Raw genomic sequence first — 23,215 nt, 5'->3', positions numbered from 1 at the left:
GCATTAATAATTCTTTGAGTAGATACTTTAGATTTATTTGGATTGAGTGTAACCCTTCTCTAGTTTCTCAAACTTTTGATTTACTTGATATTTTTCCTTGAAATCTGAGGGAGAGATAGAGAAAGTGTATGAAGATTTGTTAGAATATGGAGCTTTGAAAGCTTCTTATATCTTGAGATCATTACAAATTGATTTCTCTCCGTATTAATAATAAGTTAGGTTTTAAGTGAGTTAGTTATTTTTTTTTATGTATGAGTTTGGTTATTTTTTTAATAATTTTGTTTTTTTAATAATATTTTGTTTTATGAAATAATTTTTTAGTGTGTGCTAGATAATATTGTTGGAGATCCCACGTCAAGATATTTCATAATATAGAAATAAATACAAACCTTACTTTAAGTTAATTTTATAAAATTGAATTAGAATTAAAGTTTATCACTTAATACGATATCGGATATCAGAATCATTTTGAACTTATGAGTTTTGTTGAATTCATCGTAGTCTTAAATTTCCTACAAATATGTGAAAGATCATACTAATAATTGGCTTAAACATTCTTATATAACAAAATTACAGTATTAAGAGTATGGAAAAACATTTAGTCATTAAGAATATTTAAGACTAGTAAATACAATTAAAGCTAAAATATAAATATATAATTAAATCATTTACTATAATCAATAGTATATTTATATATACTTTCACACCAGAGTTAAAAGTGTATTACAATAGAAAAGTTTTATGGGTGTAAATTACAAATTTGTGATGTTAAAAGATAGAGTGAAAATTATGCTTCATATAAACTTTTGAAGATCTCCGTCTGTGAAACCAAGGGCAACCACTACCAAAGTAACGAACGACTGTAAATTCAAATAGATGAATTAAGTGAGCACATAAAAAATAAAACCATCTAAATCTAAATAATTGATATAAATAAAGTAATATTCTAAAAACTCCTAAATTCACCATCTAAATACTATTTTGTCATTATACTAATTTTTCCCATATTCATTTTCACTAAATTAATATTTCAAACGAATAGTAACATCACAAGATTCGTCCTCTTGTGAATTTTTTTAAAAAATTGGGAGACTATTAAGGGTTTTTCGTAATTATCATTACATCTAAAGAATGACAAAACAACTAATATTAATTTTATCATTTTTTTTTCTTACCTTGAGTAATGTTCTCAGTTTCCCATCCCATTTGCCACACAAAAACAAACATTACTTTGTAAGATATTGGACATGTATTTTTTTATAATAAAGAATATTAAGCAAGTTTTACTAAACATATAATTGAATTTCTCTTGTAAGTTAGATGCATTGTTCATATATATTGTTACAATGTATGAATCAAGTAGCATTATAAGACAACAAAATGAATAGTTGGATTTACCAATAAATAAAATATATAATGTAAATAACTTATATGAAACTTAAATAATGTAAATATATAGCAACTTTAATATTTTTCTTTATTTCTTTTGTTTCTCTCTTTCTCCATAATGAAGGATTCAAAGAAAGAAAAAAAAAGTCCTTTTAAACAAAGCATTTTTTTTCTCTCTCTCTTTTGTTTTTTTCTATATTAAATAAACTAAGTCTAGCATCATAATCCTTACATCAAAAATATATGTACTGGTAGGCACCGGACGAACGCACGCACGTGGCCGACCGGCCTTATACACTAAATGGAAACGAACGCACGTGGCCGACCGGCCTTATACACCAAATGAAAACGAACGCACGCGGCCGACCGGCCTTATACACTAAATGGAAACGAACGCACGTGGCCGACCGGCCGTATACACACTAAATGTAAGGGCATTTATGTGACAAGTTAAGGTGGTTAAGATACACCTCCGAAGAATAAGGAATATGCGTTTAGGGAAGATATGTTCCCCGGGTATTCCGGAGCACGACTGACAAGACATATCCATAACCACCCTGAGCCCAAGGGATAGAAAGCCCATTAGGCAATCCTATAAATACTGTGCTCAAGCCAGAGAAAGGTACGTTTTCATTCACTTACGAAACTGCGCTTAGAATCTCATACTTACTTGAGCGTCGGAGTGCCTTCGCAGGTACCCTCCCCCGCCCGACCGAAGTTGATAGCACGAAGGGACGACCGACCAAATGAGACAGCAAGAAAGGACAATCGACCAGAGGAGAAGAAGATCAACACGTCAGCAATTACACCACGTCAACCGACCGTGCCTGGACCCCATCTCTCCACTCAGGTACAATATATATTAACATTAATTTATTAATTAAATCAAACAAAACAACAAAGACACGTCACATGTCTTATTGTCATTGTTGTTAAAAAAATCAACCAATAAATGATAAAAAGTGTGTATACTTATATATATTGAGTGTAAATTTGCCTCTCTTGTTTTTCATCATTACTCATAATATATGTCATATTCAACATATATATTGAAAGATTTTGAACGTCTAAAATATATATTTTCAAAAGTGAGGTGACTAATTAAGAATATACGAATAAACAAATTATCAGAAAAAGAAGAAAAAATATTACTGTAACTACAAACACAGATCAATTGTTTATGAAAATGATGGTTGATGAGAAAACCCTTAATTTGATCTTTTGCAGAAAAACATTTATTTTGTATATATTATAGTCCATCGTAATTATAACAAATATGTTATTATTATATTTTTTTTATTATCAGCAAGACATAAAAAATAAATATTTTTTTATCACTGGATAACCTAATTTTTATACAGAAAATAAGAAAAAAATATGATTTGAGTTCTCATTTTAATCCAAATTTTCAACAAAAGTTACCTACAAATCTTGAACTAAAGATGTTTGTTCTTAGCAACTAGGTATATTATCACATCAAGTTTCAACATACATATACAAACATAATCAACTCATCAAACATTAACCTTCAAAAATAAAGAACATTTTTTTATAATTCTCTTTATAAAATACACAACACCTTAACAAACCATAAATACAACGAAGAGAAAAAAAATACAAACCTTTTTCGCGAGATAATTACTTATCCAGGAATTTATAATATTGATAAAACAACCTTAATATTGATAAAACAATCTTAACTTTTTTTTAAATTATGAGGTTATTGTTTTCACCAATTTAGACAACAATCCAATGTATATAACATAACTCTTTGTACAATTTATTTTCTTTTTTATGGTTACCTATGTGCATATAATCCTGGTTGAACGTCTCAAGCATCCAATTCTAAAGATTAAAACAAAATATACCTATACATAACTATGTTGTCCAGGTCCCTTTAATAATAAATGAATAAAATTCTAAGACTCTTTTAACTTAATTTAACTTGCCATGCAACCACATAAACACCCAATAGATGAACAGATTTAATTTTGGCAGGCAAAGATTTTATAAATTTTTCGTATTACAAATAGACAATGAAAGGAAAATGTGATAGATATCTAAAAAATTACTAATGTATGAAACATATTTGTATTCTAAGTTTTTTTAGCCCACCACCAGCGTCTATAATTTAAACGTAACTTATAATTTGTTATGATTGATGCATTAAAGAAACCTATTGCAGTTGTAAATGTAATAATGTGCAATAAAACTTACCGCCACTGCACATGCAATAAGTCCTGGTTTCTCTCGACAATCCATTTGCACAAATACTAAAACGAAAGTTCCAATGTACCAAGGAACACCACCAAGAAACCAACCAATTATAAACCTTGCAATACAAAAATAAAAAAAGTTATATCACTAACATGATAAAAAGAAGAAAATACTTGTAAAAAAGAAAGGTCCTCAACTTTCCACACCAGACTCATAAACTTTGTTCTTGAGTTTACAAAACCATATTCTTTTGTTAATAACATTGGTTTCATGCAATCTGTCTCTTATTTAGGCGATATTATATCTGTTGGATGTCCATTTCTGATACTAAATATGTTACTTAGTATTTGGACAAAGCTTTCAAGGTTAAAGATATGGGTAGTTTAAAGTATTTTTTTGTCTTGAAATCGCTTGAACAAGTGAAGGAATTCATGTGTATCGGGAATGATGTGTTTGATAGTCTTATTGATACGGATATTTTTGATACCAAACAATGCTCCACTCTTGTGGCTAAAGACTAGAGACACCAAAGTATTGTTCAAATAAGGAACACCATTAGAAGATGTTTTTTCTTTGCAACATCTCATTAGAATATTGTTATATCATACGAATACTAGATCGGATATCGATTATACTGTACAATTATTGAGTCGATTTCTTTGTGCTCCTACCTTGAATTATCATGGTGCATCTCAATAGATTGTATGATATATTAAAAATGTTTTGAGACAAGCCTTTACTTTTCAAGCAAATACAATATGCATCTAAAAGGTTTTAGTGATTCGGATTAGGCACCTTGCCTACAAACAAGACAATGCACTATCAATTGTGATGTGTTTCTTGGATCTTCTTTCATATACTAAAAATAAATAAATAAATATATAGTTTCGTGTCCACTTAAACGTAATATCAAGCACTAGATGTTGTTACATGTAAAATCTAATGATTAAAAAATCTATTGGATGACTATAAGATTAGAGTTTTTTCAATCTGCAAGACACATAACTTCCAATACTAGTTTTCATGAACGGATGAAATACATTGAGTTGGATTGCTACATTATATTTGAGAAGCTTCAAGCCAAACTTTTTTATTTGCTTCTCATAGCCGTTGCTCATCAAACTGTTAATGTCTTTACTAAACTGCTTGAATAAGGAAGCTTTATGGTGGAGCTTCAGGAGCTTGTTGTGATTCTCATTTTTGTTAGAAGTTTTTTTTTTTTTTTGTGTTTGCATGCCTATATATAAAGGGCATATTTTCTTCTTTTTTTTTTTTTTAACAAAAAAAGTTTTTTATCCTTTTTGTGTGTAGTTTTTGTCTTTCTTCTTTATGCAAATGAATAATATTCTACATGCATGATTTATTTTTGTGACAACAAAAAATGCATTATCCTTTGCATGAATAAAATCTTCTCCTTTTGCATACGATCTTAATTTAAGTAGAGTTAATGACAAAATCATAATAGAGATAATTTAATTGAAAAATCAAATACCACGAAAGTATATCAAGAAGGAAAATAACTCACAAAAACCAGCCTAAACCAAGTCCACAACAGGGAAGACGATGTTCTCTCAAAGGCCTTCTTTCAGCAACCGCATAAACTTGCACAACATAAAAATAAATTGTAAAAACAATGTACAGACAAATTCCATAAACATGCTTTTGCATCAAAAGAAGACGAGAAAGTTGTAAATTGTGAGTGTGTCTTTGTGTCAATTTGACAAATGTCATCTATTTTTTAATACCCTAACATTGTAACATGTAAAGATCAAAACTTATGAATCGCTGCACATACTATTAAACTAACACAAACATCAAGTAATTTATAAGAATGCATGTATATGGTGCAATTGTATTATTATACCTGGAAGAACATGACAACCTTGTTGTTGGTAATAAGTGCAGGGATAAGACGAAGGAGAAGAGGGGTATAAATGATTTTGAGGAGAATAATAATTGGTAACGCCTTGAAAGGTACCGTAATAAGGGTTGTCGGTGACAATTCCCCTATTTTCCCCCTTCTCATTCATTGTACAAACATTACAATTCATCCCAGTACTATTTGCTTAATTTTATTGCATTTCTTTCCTCTCTCTTGTCAATATTTCTCTAAATTCAATATTTCACCCTAATTATATGCGTATTTTTATAATATTTTAAAATAAACTAATTTTGTAGTACCATTAGATTGTAACCAATTAGAAGTGTTGTATGAAATACACAAATTGATAGGTAGACACTTTATTAAACAATAATAACTACAATTGAAAAATAAAGAAATTTATCTCGATAAATTACGCATTACGTTCCATGAAACTAAAATGCTTAAATCTAAATTCAGATCTCATAATTTTGTAGAAATTAAGTTTTGGTTTTTGTAAAAAAGATATTAACATTTTTGTAATTCCGTTTTCAAAAATTAAATAATCTTTTTTCTGTTAATAATGCTTTCTCCGTTAATGATAACAATTTTAGATACGTACTTACATAAAATGCTAACATCAGTGTTTAATTATAAGTTTTACTACTGTGAAAATGTAAATTATGTTAGTATTTTTTTTTGTTAGTAAGTAGATTATATATTCTGTTGAACTAAAATTATTTAATTTTGAAATTCTAAAGAATCAAATGCGTTATTGTATTTTTACACGGTCTACACATTAAAAGAATATAAGAATAAAAAATTATTTCAGGTAAAAAAATTTGGATGAGAAATATATTTTATATAATCTAAATTGCATTGACATCTCGAATTTTTCATCAAATTTATTTAGATATATTTTTTTTATCAATGCAATAGTTTTTTTAAATCTTTAAAAAATACTACGCAAATAATATTTGAGAATATTTTACTGTCACCTATTAATTTTATTATACCTCGTCTAAAAAAAAATTGGAGGAATGTGAGAATAATTAACCATTGAAAATATTAAAAGGGTGAATGAAGAGTTTGATAAATAGGTATAAACAGAGTCTACTAATAAACGGGCCCAATTTTCTTAATGGCATTATAGGCCCAAGCAGCCCAAGTCCAAGGGCAAAATAAAACAGGTTGAGGGTTATCACCCAAACCCTAACGCTGCCACCATTTTCGTTTTAGCAGAAGCAGCGTGAAACTTGCGAAAACTTGTGAAGCTCTTCATCATGGTACGTAGATCGGAAAGTCTCATGCAGTTGAACAATAAATTGAGGACTCTGTGATTTTTTTGGGAATGTAAAGTTGCAATTCTGATAGGGTTTTTGCTTTTATTTTTATTGTTGTGTAGTCGAGGAGAAAAGTTAGAGAGCCAAAGGAGGAAAACGTGACTCTGGGTCCAGCTGTTAGAGACGGTGAACACGTCTTTGGTGTCGCTCGCATATTTGCCTCTTTCAATGACACCTTCATTGTCAGTGCATTCAATTTTCTTTTGCTTCAATTTTTCAACTGCTGAACTATGATTGCTAATTTCTTGAGATTTTGTAATTGCAGCATGTCACTGATTTGTCTGGGAGGGAAACCCTTGTCCGCATCACGGGTATATATCTTTCTCTCCACATTCATGAACTACTAAAATTATTGGCACTTATTTCATAAATCAAATGTTAGCTACCATTTAGCTGTTTTTTTTGTTTCCATATTTTTAGTGAATTTTCCATATATAGGTTCAGTATATTTTGCTATGCTAGTGTAAACATTTTTTTTTGTTATTTTTATAGCTTTTCGTTTCATCTTATTTATCCTCTTCTTAAAATTATTGGCACTTATTTCATAAATCAAATGTTAGCTACCATTTAGCTGTTTTTTTTGTTTCCATATTTTTAGTGAATTTTCCATATATAGGTTCAGTATATTTTGCTATGCTAGTGTAAACATTTTTTTTTGTTATTTTTATAGCTTTTCGTTTCATCTTATTTATCCTCTTCTTACATCTATGGCATTTGTATCTCACAAGAATAACAAAACAACATTCGTTGCCTATAATTGAATTTGGCTTAGTCAAAACTGCTTTGTGGATATTGTACAATTGTTTGATTTCCTTATGTGTTTGATTTTTAATTTCAGGTGGAATGAAGGTTAAAGCTGACAGAGATGAATCATCTCCATATGCTGCCATGCTTGCAGCACAGGATGTTGCTGCCAGATGCAAGGTATGTTGGCATCTCTTTTACTTTTATTAACTGTCCTAGCTTACATGATCATCTTGTTAGGCAGCCCGTATCTCCAGTCTATTGTTTTGGTCATGGAAAGTGAAATAAAATTATTTTGATGCGCCTTTTCAAATTTTTTGGAGCAGGAACTGGGCATAACTGCACTCCATATCAGGCTCCGTGCAACTGGTGGAAACAAGACCAAAACACCTGGTCCTGGTGCCCAATCAGCCCTTAGGGCCCTTGCTCGTTCAGGAATGAAAATTGGTCGTATAGGTAATTTGCGTTTTTAGGAAAACCATTGATTTGCTTCTTACTCAAAATGTATTATCTCCTATTTTTCGTTGTTTATGTTCACAATAGTCTGCTGATAACTGGGGCAGCTTCACTTGGAATGGCTTCTATGTTCTTTGTATCCTTACCTTTGTTTTCTAATTTTCTAATGGCTTCTATTGTTTTCTGCTAATTATTGTTCTTGCTTTTTTCAGAGGATGTTACCCCCATTCCTTCGGACAGCACTCGTAGAAAGAGTGGTAGAAGAGGTAGGAGGCTCTAGATACAGGGGATGCTATATTTTACTTTCCCTGCCAAACTGAACTATGGCATTTTGAAATTTTGCTATCAGAACATCGGATGTATTTGTTTAGGCATATTGAAAAGAGTTTTAGTTTATTACAGACATTTTCATTTTTGTTGAAAGTTCTGCTTGGTGCTTTGTCTTTCAGTGCTGCCTAATCATTACTCTTTTTATAAACTCTATCCTACGTTTGTTTCATTCTGTTTCGATACTTTAGCATGGAAATAAAAAAGGATTGAAAAACAATTTATTGTACGGAAATGGGTTATATATCATTGCAGTATTTGCCCTGCAATTAAACTGACTTCTAAAATCACTTGCATTGCATCTTTTGTATGCATTATTTATCTTTATTTCCTTAATTCATTATGTATTTTGGCAAAATGCATTATCCCAACTAGTTGTCAATTGTCTCACCGATTATGTTAGAAGTCTAGTTTGCTGGTAGTGAAGTAAATTATTAAATTTTAAAATGATAAGAATATTCCTTTTAGTGAATAAATTTCATTAACCCTTTTGAAGAGGTCTTTAGGTGTTAATGTTTTTCAAAGAAAGTTCTTTTCTGGAAAGGGATGCGGTTTGGAATTGGTGATGCGATAAACACACCTTACATTAGTGCTAATATGATAGAAGTTTATAATTTTATTATTTTTGAAACTGTAATGAAAAAATAAAATTAAAAGCTCAATCACTTTAAAGGAAGCTAATCTCTAAAATTAAGTTCTTGGTGTAAGTTTTTTTAAAATGCTTGAAAACTTTATGGACGGCCGTGGTCCAATATTCAAATGGTTGTATTTAATGTTTTATACACTAACCAATGTTGTATACACTAGTGAGTGAGTCGGAATCGGATCGTAATTGATTGTTTAGAACTTAGTGTGGTTAAATGTTGGATGAGTCATGGACAATTTCTATTGGAGTGATGGTGAAACACACTGAAAGGGGGGAGGTAGTAGGGATCTCCCTGCCCTGCATCACATCCTTTCCTCATTTTCTGGAATTTTAAAAATAGAACTATTGTGAAGAATATGAACAAGTGAGTTCTATCCAAGATACAAATTATGTTGATATTCTCTTAGCCACATTAACTCTTTACGGTTAATTAACAACACTAATAAATAAAAATGCCATACTACACTATAAAATTTTAGAATTAAAGCCAAACAAGCAAATATCTTGCTGCAACTGAATACCAGTAAAAGTTGAAGTGTACCAATGTCGTTATTGCGAGAATTAAGAGAAAATAATGCAAAGAGGAGAAATATGAATTTTGGAAGAGAAAGATATAAATTTGAGATATAAGAATAAATTTCAAATCTAAACTTCCTAATTTATTTCAATTTGTTTTTTTATAAACTATCTGTAAAAAGGATTTAAGTATCATAAAACAAAATAAAAATATTAAAAATATGAAATACATCCAAAAATTCTGTGTATACATTATACATTCAACCCTACTAACTTGCACTAAAATAAAATTACTAATTAATTTCAACAAATAATACTTCTGCTTATTTAGATTTTTGTTTAGGGTTTGATAATTAAAACAATATCCTAGGTATAAAACTATTTAAATCATAATTGATTTATAGAAAACGTTCACAAAACAAACAAAGATACTAAACTTTAAAACTTTTAGGATTACAAATATTTGGATTTTAACTTCCAAATCTCTAGTTTACGTAATTGGACTATTCAATTATGTTAACTATCCCTTTCCAGAAAATAATTTTCATTGGAAAAATATGGTTACAAAGAACATAAATGAGAATCACGGAACAACTGAACCTTATAAGGCGAATGTACTATAAATAGAACTCAAGACAAATAATGCACTTAATAGATACTAGAGCTTCTAAAAGTGAAGACAATTGCAGGGCAAATAGTACAATCACGAATAACCCATTTCCGTACAATAATCAATCAAACGTAAGAAATATTTTAGCAAAAGAAGACGATTCGGCACCATTGCAAGCTAAGCAGAAACAAGCAGAACTTTCAAGAAAAAAAAAAAAAATGTCTGCTAACCATTAAAACAGTGTTCAAACTAAAGATAAACATTAGAAGTTCTGATTGCAAAATTTAAAAATGCCACATTTCAGTTTCGGATGGAAAATAAAATATAGCAACTCCAATATTTAGAGCCTTCTACCTCTTCTACCACTCTTTCTACGAGTGCTATCCGAAGGAATGGGTGTCACGTCCTCTGAAAAAACCAAGAAGATTAATTACCATTTAATTTAATCAAATGAAACCAATGAAAATTAAAAAAAAAAACAGCTCTTCCAAGTGAAGTTGTCCCATTATCAACACACTATTAGAATCATTGCGCAAAATAAGAGACTACATTTAAGTAAGAAGCAAATCAAGGGTTCATAAAAAGGCAAATTACCTATACGACCGATTTTCATTCCTGAACGAGCAAGAGCCCTAAGAGCGGATTGAGCACCAGGACCAGGTGTTTTGGTCTTGTTTCCACCAGTTGCACGGAGCCTGATATGAAGGGCAGTTATGCCCAGTTCCTGTTCCAAAATAATATGAACAAGGGCATCAAGCTTGACGGCTTAACAGAAATAATACTACTCTTAATACAAAGATTTCATTTTTCACGACCATAATGTAATATATTAATGACAATGGATGACTAAGATGATCAAGTAAGCAAAGACAGTTAATATAGGTAAAACAGACGCCCACGTACCTTGCATCTGGCAGCAACATCCTGTGCTGCAAGCATGGCAGCATAGGGAGATGATTCATCTCTGTCAGCTTTAACCTTCATTCCACCTTAAAATAAAAAACAAACACATAAGGAATGTTCAATATCCACAAAGCGGTTTAGACTAAGCCAAATTTAATTATAGGCAACGAATGTTGTTTTGTTATTCTTTGTGAGATACAAATGGATACCGAGCTTCTCCTATAGCCCAAAAGAGTCAAGATTGAAATAAAATTCAATTAATGACAAATAATGTTAGCTTGTTGAAATACAAATGTATCCAGAGTTCCGAGAATAGAAAAAACTAAAAAACCATTAAGCGTGATGTAAAGCAAAAAAATTTGAGAAGGGGCAGGCCCTATCACTACCCTCACTCCAAATCTTGGAGTGTGGGGATACCACCTAAGTGCCATGGATCTCACGAAGAGGATATCGAAGATGAAACGAAAAGCTAAAAGGAATAAAAAAAAACACACATGTTTACACTGTCTAGGAAAATATACTGAACCTATTTCCGCAATAATTCATCTTCAGTATCATAAAAATGATAAAATTTACTAAAAAAATGAAACAAAGGCATATCAAACATTGATTTATGAGGGCCAACAATTTCAGTAGTTCATCAAGAATGTGAAGAGAAAGATAGATACCCGTGATGCGGACAAGGGTTTCCCTCCCAGACAGATCAGTGACATGCTGCAATTACAAAATCTCAAGAAATTAACAATCAGAGTTCAGCAGTTGACAATTTGAAGCAAAAGAAAACTGAATGCACTGACAATGAAGGTGTCATTGAATGAGGCAAATATGCGAGCCACACCAAAGACGTGTTCACCGTCTCTGACAGCTGGACCCAGAGTCACGTTTTCCTCCTTTGGCTCTCTGACCTTTCTCCTCGACTGCACAGCAACAAAAATAAAAGCAAAAAACCCTATCAGAATTGCAATCTTGCATTCCCAAACAAATCATAGAGTACTTAATATTTTTCTCAAGAAAACTCTATGGTTAAGCTACTTGAGACTTTTCCGATCTACGTACCATGATGAAGAGCTTCGCAGGTTTCGCAGGTGCTTCTACACAAACGAAAAAGATAGAAGCGCTAGGGTTTTGGATGATAACCTTCAACCTGTTTTATTTTGCTCTTGGACTTGGGCATCTTGGGCCTATAATGCCGCTAAGAAAATAGGGTCCGTTTATCAGACTCTGTTTAGGCGGCTTCTTGCTGTAACCCCATAAGTTCTCGCGGCACCCTATAAATTTTGTAATTCCCAATATAGCCCTATGTGAAAAAGTTTAAAAAGTGTGAAGTGTTTCTTTTCTTATTTTTGTAACTTTCGGATAATTTGAAAATCTTTTCCGATCATTTAGTTTTAAAAATTATATGATCTATAATATATTTTTCAATATTTTTAGATTATATAATTTAAAAATTAATTTTTAAAATAATATATCATTGATTGATCTTAAAGTCTTTTTTAGATTTGGATATTATAGATAAATAATATATTCCTCCAAGTTTTTTTAAGATGAGATATAATAAAATTAGAAGGTGGAAACAGTATAATATTTTCAAATATTTGCGTTTTTTTAAAGATTTTAAAAAACTAATACAGTGATGTACATCTAAATAAATTTGATGAAATATTTGATAGGTCAATATAATTTAGTATTGTTAAAGTATATTTCTCATCCAAATTTTTTGCTTCAATTAATTTTTTATTCTTATAGTTTTTTAATGCGCAAACCGTGTAAAAATATAATAACGTATTTGATTCTTTAGTATTTCAAAGAAATAATTTTAGTTCAACATAATATATGATATACTTACTAAAAAATACTAGCCCAATTTACTTGATCACAGTTGTAAAACTTATAATCAGACATTGGTGTTAATATTTTATGTAAATAATTATCTAAAAAAGTTATTATTGACGGTGAAAATATTATTAACACTAAAAAATTATTTAATTTTGAGAAAGTGAATTATAAATATGGTAATTTTATTTTGTTTTGTTATATACACTGTTGAAACTTCCACTTAAGTATTATAATATTTTTCTTTCAATCTGTGCATCTACTTAAAAGGTTGAAAAATTATATAGTCATACGTTTTTAGTTTTTTATGAAGTTATTCTATTACATTCTTAATATTATTTAACTGTTGTCATTGTTTTACTAGTACTGGTCTAATGTTTAGCATTGACTACAATTGTTGACATAACTCAGTTAAAATATTGATTTAACATTGATTCAAACTTGTATATATTTATTTTTTTCATATAAATTAAAAGTGGAAACACAAGAATGTTAATACATATTTTTTGTTTATTTTGATATTCATTTAAGTAAAATACATAATTGTTGAACTTATTTAGAATATGTTTACCAATTTCATTTTAAATATTTATCATAATTCATTTGCTTTTTTTCATCTTTTAAGTTATAGAACACAAAACTAATTTAACAAGTTTTTTTTTCAAAATTATAATTAAAAAAAATAGTAGCATCTTAAAAAAATAAACACATAAATTTTACAATTAAAAATAATATTAAAATACAAAAAATAATTAAAAGGTGAGTAACTATTATAATTAAAATAAAATAAAATATAGATTAATAGAATTTACACAACAAGCATGTAAACTTATATTTTTAATATTAATTTATATTCACAGATAATTCAAGCTTTAAGTTTATCAAAAAATTAAAGTAAATTAAGTAATTCAATTACATTTCTCAAATTTTTATTCAGTAATGCTAAAAATATTGTCATGAAAAAGATAAAGTATTTGGGCCTTATAGTAGTAAACCCAAAATGGATTAGCCCGAACCCGAGCCCAGTGTTCCAAATTAAAAGTTAGGGTTTCGAGCCTCTTTATATACAAAAAAAACCCTACTTTGCTCCTCTTCATCGTAGCGCCAGGCCGAGCAGGAGAGTGTGTGTGAGCTTCGTTTGCTGTCTTCTCTCAGAAATGGTTACCTTCAGGGTGCGTATAATCCACACTCTTTGGCGTTCCATTTTCGTTGATCTATGGTATTGATTTTCACTGTGTAATGTTTGTTTGTGTTTTGCAGTTTCACCAGTACCAGGTCGTTGGGAGGGCTCTCCCAACAGAGGCAGATCAGCACCCAAAGATTTACCGCATGAAGCTTTGGGCCACCAACGAGGTTCGCGCAAAATCGAAGTTCTGGTAAGATCATTTGTGATATCTTTCTTTCAATGTACGGATTATGTTAGATTATGGCATTCGGATTTAGATGTATTGGTTTCTGAATTTTGTAGATTATTTCTTTTTAATGTTTAAATGTTTTTGCTTGTGATTAGGTATTTTTTGAGGAAGCTGAAGAAGGTCAAGAAGAGCAACGGTCAAATGCTCGCTATCAATGAGGTACTCTACCTTTTAGACGTTCGTTCTTTTAGTTTTTAGTTTTTGCATCTTAGTTAATGATGGTATGATCTGGTAGCTTGAGTCGTGGTTAATGGTATGAAGCTAACTTGTTTTGTGAGTAATGTTTTTATACTTGTTATTGTTCAGTGTGTTTGCTGGAATATGTTGATATATCTAATTGGGTTCATAATTTTGATAGTTGTTTTAAATATTTATGTCCCTCATATTGTTCGTGTGTCTCTTCTTCATCTTCCATTACTATTCTTAAAATTGTGAAAGAGGCAGTTTATTATGATGCTTAGTTCCTCTTCCACTATGAAATATGGTTTTTGGTTGCCGATGGATTTATTCCATTAAATTTGGGCTAAATGGTAAAATTGGTTGCCTCAAATCTAAATTGTTTGCTGAAGGTTATACTCAGATTTATGACCTTGATTGGTGTGATACATTTTCTCCTATAACCAAACTGACTGGTGAAATACACTGGCAGAGTGGATAATGCTTTAGATCAAGATTTCTTTAATGATACATAACTTCGTTTCAAGTATTCTTTTGTACAAATTTTCTCTCTGTTGTGAATAACTAATTTTTTAGAACCTAAAATTAGCTTTCAAAATAAATCTGAAATTTTTTAGTTATGAAATCTTACTGTTTGAAATATTTTCAGCGATTATAGTTTTTTGTGTGAAATACTATGTTTGATGTCCATATACCGCATCGATAGAAGTTTGCTTATGCACTCAATTTTTCTTTCGGTTTAGTTTGCGTTATGTTTTTAGTACGTGAATTGCTTTTCAACGTATCTGGTCAGGAAGTGATTTTCAATTGAAATGTGTGGTGTTTAGCTTTGATATTTGTAATCTTTTAAATTAAATTAGTTTGTCAATAATGTTATATTTATGCAGAATTTTCTTGATGTTTACAGTGTGTAATTTTTTTATTCATTTTGTCATTTGATTTTTTATGGCGTCCTTGTGTTTTGTATTTACATTTTATTTCTTATACTCTGGATGACATACGTTTCCTGTTTGTCATTAGCTTTCTGTTCGCATACTATTTTTTGTCTTTATTAACAATCTGACTATTTTTTTTTTCAGATTTTTGAGAAGAACCCAACCAAGATTAACAACTATGGGATATGGTTGAGGTATCAGAGTAGGACCGGATATCACAACATGTATAAGGAGTTCCGTGACACCACTCTAAATGGTGCTGTTGAGCATATGTACAATGAGATGGCTTCTCGTCACAGGGTCAGGTTCCCTTGCATCCAGATTATCAAGACTGCCACCATCCCAGCCAAACTTTGCAAGAGGGAGAGCACCAAACAGTTCCTCAACTCCAAAATCAAGTTCCCATTGGTCTTCAAGAAAATTAGGCCACCATCTAGGAAGCTGAAGACCACATACAAGGCCAAGAAGCCCAACTTGTTCATGTAATGTGGTTGATGATTGAGTTATGTACCTGTTAGTTGTTTACTGCCACATTGTTTTTAAGGAATTTTGGACTAATGTTTTTTTGGTTAATCTGTCTTTATGTTGGATGTTTTTTGGTGAGCTTTTTGATATTTGAGTAGAATGAAACAAATTTATGTCTTTGTATTCAAATATTATTACTGCTAAATATAGTCTAGAAATCCTTATTAATAGTTACCCGATATTAGTATACACCGTTTTTCACCGAATAATTTCAAAATCACGTACAGTAGTTAATATTGATAATTTGTTTCTATTTAACTTTTTGAATTTTGAGTACTCTTAATGTTTCCCAACATTTTACTGGTGGGATGGGACCTGAAATCTCTATATATTTAGTACTCAAGGTAATGATCTTTATGCGTTTCAATATTGAGAACTTCAAGCATACGGTGATTCTTGAAATCAGTACATGGTGTTTATTACTGGTAAGTTGTTAGCTTCTTGAACAATTTTTCATTTTTCTTTTCTCACGTTTTATTTAAATTTTTAAAATTTCATTGTTCTTTTATTTTTGTTTTATTTATACTCTATAAACAAATAAATATTAATCTTATGGTTCATTATTAATTTTACATGGGTAGTAGTCGAGTAGCAATTTAGTGATAACTTTTGAAATAAAGTATTTTCAAAATATGGTCAAATATCTTCCACCATATATTTTTTGGAATGGTGCTAAAATATATTCCAAAATATATATTCTAAATTTATGTAAAGTTTGCATAATTTTTATAATTTTGGATATGGTATTTTTGCTAAAAATATACATTTCAAAACGTATAGTAATATAATGATATCACTATTATAAATGGTAAAAAAATAAGGAAAATTTTCATATACCTTTTTTTGCTGGTGACAGATAAAAATAAAAAAATAGAAAATGAAAATTCCACTTCACATATTTAGGTGTCTTCTATTCTTAAACAAATTAAAGATAATAAAATATAGATCAACTTTCTAAGTTACAGAATGAAGAATACAAAGACATTCATACACTGTAATGAATGACGAAAAAATCATTTAGTAATGTTATATAAATTTATTTCATAGGCATATATTAAGTATATATGACTTTTAATTTGCATGAATTTGTAAGGGTGGAAATATTGGAGTATAATCTTGCTTTGGGTGCCTCGGATAATTGCAACAAAGATCTCTATCCAGTGAAGATAGTTGCCATCCATAAGTTTTTCAGAGCACTTAAACGACTTCGTTATGCTTAGCTAGCCACTTAGAAGTATGATATTGGATCAGTTTTGTCCATTTTTTGAAAAGGGTTTAAATCCAAAATAAAAAAAATCCTTAAAATTTAAATTGTGTTAATGAAATTAATTTTAAATTTATCCATATATAGATAAATATAATTTACAATACTGTTTTAAAAAATTAATATTCGGGGATTGAGGTCAGAAAACAAAAAAAAATAACTGATTATATAACTAAGTTAGAGAAAACAAAAGAAGGCTTAATAACCATATAACTGAGCCCAATAACTAAACTCAGCCCAGTAGTCTTTCTCCATGCCCAACCCATTATTTGGAGGAGAAACTTATTTCAGGGACTATGTAGCACGAACACTTAGATGGACACTGATTCAATACGGATACAAACACGAAGATATGTATAATTTATAAAATATAGGATACAGACACACGAATCTATATTTATATAATTATGAATTATATAAATTAACAATAAAGATTTATGTGGACAAATATGTTTTTTTTTAGCAGAAAAATATTTTTCATGACTGGTTCAAAAAGATTTGTTTCTTATTTTTATAATTTTACTAAAAAAAAAATTTACAATAAATTTGAGTTTTAAGAAAATTAATATATTTTTTCTTTTTAAAATTGTGTTATAATTGTCAAAAATCCAACAAATATTTTTTAAATTGGACACTTCACTAATGTATATCTTATGAGTGCCATACGAGTATCGGTGTTCGGACACAATATTTAAGAAAAGTGTCCGAGTATTATAATTGTCTTTTTTTTTATATACTTCTATCATTTTCTTTTATAATTAGAAATCCCTTTTCTCTTATTCAAATTTCTTTCATTGCATTGCATCGGTGTAGCTTTTGTAAGAAAATTTGAATCTAGGAGTTAAGTGAGTCAAATGTGTACTTGGCACTCTATTCAAGATATTCTTCAGTGACAAAATCAGAAGCCTAACTTCCTCATTGGAAAGAGAATAGTCACATGCATTGTGTGCCCAATTTGTGTCTCCCTCTTCAGTTTTGTTTGGACTACTGCTCTTCTTTCGTTACAAGTATTCAGTCCTTTTCAACTTTTGTTTCCTTTTCACATTGCATATGAAAAAGGGATTTTATGAAACGTAACACAATGTATTCAACCAAAAAAAAATGAAGTTTGATTGGTGTACCTCAACCTCGAGTAACTTTCTAAATGTATTACATTTAAATAGTTAAGATAGTTATTGTTTAAAAGAGTTATCAGGTTGCGGGGATAGCTCAGTTGGGAGAGCGTCAGACTGAAGATCTGAAGGTCGCGTGTTCGATCCACGCTCACCGCAATTCACTTTTGATTTTTGTGATGTTTTTTGTTGTTTTGGGTGTTTTGGCTTTCCTACTTCCATTGCGAATGACAATTTTAATCAGACATAAGATGAATGTCACCTTAAAAAAAATGTAAAAGGACAAGGGAATAGGTTGGTGGGGATGGTTTAGTGTTCCAATAATAAAGCAAAAACAGAAGAAGAAAATTGCAGTGGAAGTGTGGGAAAAGGGGAAGCTTCGTAGGCCATTGAATGGACAGAAAATGGGGCATTTAGGTCTCAATGTGATCCTCTGAAACGGCATCATATGCATCATAATGGATGTCTAGTAAGTAGCAGCAAAACAAAGGTGTGAAGTTCTAGCTTTACTCTCATATTTGGTCAAACCCCACCTTTTATAGCCCATTTTCCCTTTCTTCCCATGTGCTATTGCTCTCTCTATCTGCTTACACAAATGCTCATTCTTCCTTCAGGTAGTCAATTTAAAAAAAAAACAATTTTAAAAAATTATTAAAATGGATAAATGATGTTGGGTTGAGACGAATATTACAATGAAGTTTAACTCAATCCCATAAAACCGGTTCATGATGTGAAGTTTGCATTCACTTATATACAATGCATTGTGAGATCTCCAACAACGACTTCATTTAAAGATTCATATCAAACTAACATCACTTTTATCTTAAGGTGGTGTTACAACTTCAAGTGAGATTTTTAACACATTTCTTTAGGTCGAGACTCAACTTTAAACAAGATCTCTAACACATCTTTTTGCATTAAAATTCTTTAATTTATGGATGATTTGATAACAAATAACCTAATAAGTCCAATAATATATTCGTTAGAATAGGCTGAAGTTAAACTTAAATCAATTTTATAATTATTAATAAAAAATGTTAAAAACCTAGACATGATTATGCTAGGTGGAGAACGATTAAGGATAAACTGGTTTCAAAGTTCATGCGATGCCTAAATTTGAGGCAATGATATGAAAGAATATATACCCAATTATACGTGAAACCGGGTGCAGTCTCTACTTATGTGTGAAACAAACGATGAACAGATAAAATCACCGACATTTTTCTCTCTGACGTCACTGCGTGAAAATATCACAAAGTTTAGACACTCGCATGGGACCCACTCTCTACCTGGGCACCACTTCACCCGGTTTTCAACCCCAGTCAACCACGCTTCTCCACCGGCAGCATCCGGTCATTGATCCCGTGGTCTTTGCACCGTATCCACCATCTCACATCGAGAAAGGAGGTGAAAAATAAGTTTAATTATAAAATAAAAAATTAAATATTTAACAAAAAGTTGTGTAGTCACATCTACCAATTGTACGGACGCAGAGATCTTTCACTCCGTTAATTCACACATCTCATCTAGCCGTTGGAATTCTTAACTTTCTATACTTCTACGCCAACAAAATTTCTCACGCGCTTCGCCTCCGCGTGTGGTCCACATGCATGCAAACAAGCTATGAAAAAACAAGTTCCAGAGTTTTTTGCGCTATGTCGTTAAAATTAAATTAAATAGGCTTTGTTAATCACCCTATATAATATAACTTATACTACAAAAATTCTAAACTATTATATTAAAAATAAAATTAATTAATAAATATAAATAACTTTAATTTAAGAATATTGTAATGAAAGTGTTCCATAACTTAGATAAATTAAAAGTATCATCAAATTATGCCAATTATATAAACTTATAAGTTTAAATTTTAGTTTTTTGATAAAAATATGTATACAAAAAATATTTTAATTTATATTTATTATTAATAATTTTTTTAATGTAATCATATAAACTCAATAAATATTATTAAGATAAACTTATATATGATATTAAAGAGTAGGCTTTTAAGTGTTTAATTTGACGAAACTTATATAACATGTAAATGAAATTTACTAAAATTTGTCTTTATTTTTAACCCGGGAACTCTAACCGATAATAATATTTAGATGTATTTAAATTATTAATATTGATTATTAATATTAATAATTTTCAAATTCTTAAATATATTATTATCACAAATTTTTAATATTTTATCTTGAAATTCATTGTATATTGAGAAAAATTAACAGTATTAATTTTATAAATAAAAGCTTTTTATATTGTTCTAAAGTATTTTAATACAATTATTAACTAAGTAAAAAAATATAATTTTCAAAATATTTATTTCAATACTACTACTTTTAGTTTTAACTAAGTGTGTCTCAGAATGAAATAATACTCATTTTTACATCGTAATATTAGTTTTAGAAAAAAACTCAATTTGATTCTGAATGTAATATTTATAACAGATGAACCAATATATATATAAATACAGTATAAATCTTTTTTTTATCATTTATCTTCTTAAATTACAAATTATATGTTATTTAATTGTGATTAATATAAAAAGTGACTTTTGCAAAATATTATTTTTATCATATTTGAAGTTGCGTTTGAATTTTCTCATTGTAATATCTTTAAAAAAAATATAGTTTATAGTGTCTGTTAAGAAAATTTGTCATCTAATTGCATATCATTAAACAATATATTATGAAAATTTTAAAAATAAAATGAAAACACAATATAATTTCTTTTTTTATATATTTTGATCTATTTTTCATTGCAATACCTTTTTTTGTGTGGACTCTTTATGCATATATAATTGCATGACATTTAAGATTTTGCTTTGAAAATTACACGATATGTGGATTCATAAACCCTAAAATTTGTCACCTTCTACTCTAATTACATGTTTATGGGGATTGACCAGAATTATGCTTATTAAAAACTAATAACATTTTGACCAATTTTACTTCATGATTATTTTATTCCAAGGATTTCACCACTTTGGGTAAGATTATTAAATGTTTTCTCATAATGTTATATTATGGTATTTTTATTCCACAGCAAAATTTTAATTTTAGATTTTAAATTTCTACTTATAATATAAAGTCTGAGAGTTAGAAGTAACATTTTTTAGCGTGTATGGAAATTTTTCAAATTGAGTGAGTTGGAAAAAAATGCATGATAATAAATATAAATAACATAATATACCTTGAATTTAGAGAAATCTCTTGTATTGAACATTACAACTGGAGTTTTAGTTTGTTTAGATTTTGCTTTGAAAATTAAACAATATGTGGATTCAATTGGTAAAACATTAGAATATAATTTATTTAACCAAATTTTAAATGGTTTTAAAATCTATGATGGATTGAAATGTGAAGGTGTGACTTTGTAATTATATATTGACAATAACTGATAATTCATTCAAGCTAACTTTTTTGAAATCAATTTTATTTTCTTCCCCAAAATATAACGGTTTAGTTTGATTTGGAGTTTGTGATTTCACACTTCAATATGATTCAAAGAAACTGAAACAAATTATTTAAAGTACAGGGCATCTGAATTTTTTAAATATTAATTATAAAATTATATTATAATATTATAACCCGTTTAAAAAACGTAAAGAAGATATAATAATTGGAATAAGACTCGGAAACAAACTGAACTTAGATTCAAGTAAAGAAATAATTTTTGAAGAGATTAATTAAAATATAGAAAAAGAAAGATAAATGAAGATGAGAGTGTGTTAAACAGGAATACAAGGAGAATTAAAGTTTGAAGAATACAAAATTTTGTTATTTAAAAAGAGAGAACATGAATAACATATAAAAAGAAAAGACTTATTATGTTAGTTCAAGTTAAAAGTGATATAGTAAATAAATTATTATGATTATGTTATTTCTAATTTTAACTGACGTAATAAATTTTATGATTATTACATAAATATCACCGTCATTTATTTTTTATTACATGTAGACTGTATCCATGATAATAAGTCAATTTTTTATTTTTTTTGCTAATGATGAAAAGAGAAAAAAAAACGGAGATAAAAGTGTATGTTTTCAGAAAAGAAAAAACAAGAGAATAAAAAAAAAAGCATGGACTTTAAAATACGTTATTTACAAAATATTGTAACTGATTATTTAAAAAGAAAAAAATTATTAAATTCATAAAAGAAATTATTAAATTCATAAGAAGTTATTAAATTCATAAGAAGTTATTAAATTGATAACTGAACTATTTTTTTAGTTTTTTTCCTTGATAATCAATCCGGTATTGTTAATTTATTCTCACATTATGAAGCACTTGTAGTTTTTTTTTTCTCAAATAATTATTTTAAAAAAATGCAAAGAATAACTTTAACTTCATTAAAAATTATACATATTTTTTCTATAAACATGTGACATAAAAGTAACGGTGTAAATTTAATACATAAATAAAAATGAATAAATAACTTTATGTCATACAAATACTTATGAAAAAAAACAAAAACTAGTTATACATATAAAAAAAGACAAATTACACAATTACAATATAATATCTAAACCAAATAGTGGAAAATTGATTTGGTCTAATTGAATTTGTTCATATTAGAATGAAAGTGAAGTCACGCATAATTTATTTTAGATTTAATTCAAATATATATATTTTTAACAAAAAAAAAGAAACTTTATGATGAAGATATTGCAATGTGAAAGAAAGTAAAATCCCTTTGACATGAAAGAGAGAAAGGAAGAAGGTATGGAGGAATTAGCTGTTGGAAAAAATTGTGCAAGGGAAAGTATCCCCTATTGGTGGTCACATAGTAAAACCATGCAACCTTTTACCCTTTTAAGGAAGATCCTCCTTTTATGCCACGTGGGCCCAATAGCATCTATCTTCTGCTCTTTTCTGCATATGTTGTCATCACCGGTCAGCCATAGCCCACAGACACAACACAACACTCATTTAATTT

General features: G+C 29.3%; 4 protein-coding genes and 1 non-coding gene across 5 annotated transcripts; 3 read left to right on the top strand and 2 right to left on the bottom strand.

The window, feature by feature from the left end:
- Nucleotides 1-713: 713 nt before the first annotated feature.
- On the bottom strand, nt 714-5,636 carry LOC137832368 (large ribosomal subunit protein eL20z-like). Its single transcript, XM_068640505.1, has 4 exons — nt 5,471-5,636; nt 5,132-5,207; nt 3,607-3,721; nt 714-860 (listed from the first exon to the last, which is right to left on the bottom strand). The coding sequence occupies exons 1-4, from the start codon at nt 5,634-5,636 to the stop codon at nt 795-797; spliced, it is 423 nt and encodes a 140-aa protein (XP_068496606.1). The 3' UTR covers nt 714-794.
- A 981-nt stretch (nt 5,637-6,617) lies between these two features.
- On the top strand, nt 6,618-8,488 carry LOC137832367 (small ribosomal subunit protein uS11). Its single transcript, XM_068640504.1, has 6 exons — nt 6,618-6,753; nt 6,873-6,992; nt 7,076-7,121; nt 7,649-7,734; nt 7,881-8,010; nt 8,223-8,488. Exons 1-6 carry the CDS (start codon nt 6,751-6,753, stop codon nt 8,288-8,290), a joined length of 453 nt encoding a protein of 150 aa, XP_068496605.1. The 5' UTR covers nt 6,618-6,750; the 3' UTR covers nt 8,291-8,488.
- A 1,670-nt stretch (nt 8,489-10,158) lies between these two features.
- LOC137832366 (small ribosomal subunit protein uS11) lies at nt 10,159-12,272 on the bottom strand. Its single transcript, XM_068640503.1, has 6 exons — nt 12,069-12,272; nt 11,810-11,929; nt 11,681-11,726; nt 11,013-11,098; nt 10,704-10,833; nt 10,159-10,517 (listed from the first exon to the last, which is right to left on the bottom strand). Exons 1-6 carry the CDS (start codon nt 12,069-12,071, stop codon nt 10,450-10,452), a joined length of 453 nt encoding a protein of 150 aa, XP_068496604.1. The 5' UTR covers nt 12,072-12,272; the 3' UTR covers nt 10,159-10,449.
- A 1,585-nt stretch (nt 12,273-13,857) lies between these two features.
- Nucleotides 13,858-16,026, top strand: LOC137832365 (large ribosomal subunit protein eL20-like). The gene is made up of 4 exons (XM_068640502.1): nt 13,858-14,017; nt 14,106-14,221; nt 14,356-14,419; nt 15,517-16,026. The coding sequence occupies exons 1-4, from the start codon at nt 14,003-14,005 to the stop codon at nt 15,856-15,858; spliced, it is 537 nt and encodes a 178-aa protein (XP_068496603.1). The 5' UTR covers nt 13,858-14,002; the 3' UTR covers nt 15,859-16,026.
- Nucleotides 16,027-18,359: 2,333 nt separating this feature from the next.
- TRNAF-GAA (transfer RNA phenylalanine (anticodon GAA)) lies at nt 18,360-18,432 on the top strand. The gene has a single exon. It is a non-coding gene; the product is annotated as a tRNA-Phe (tRNA).
- Nucleotides 18,433-23,215: the final 4,783 nt, after the last annotated feature.

Source organism: Phaseolus vulgaris, chromosome 6, assembly GCF_000499845.2.
Source record: "Phaseolus vulgaris cultivar G19833 chromosome 6, P. vulgaris v2.0, whole genome shotgun sequence".
Lineage (NCBI taxonomy): Eukaryota > Viridiplantae > Streptophyta > Magnoliopsida > Fabales > Fabaceae > Phaseolus > Phaseolus vulgaris.
This window is presented reverse-complemented; position numbering and strand designations above follow the sequence as displayed.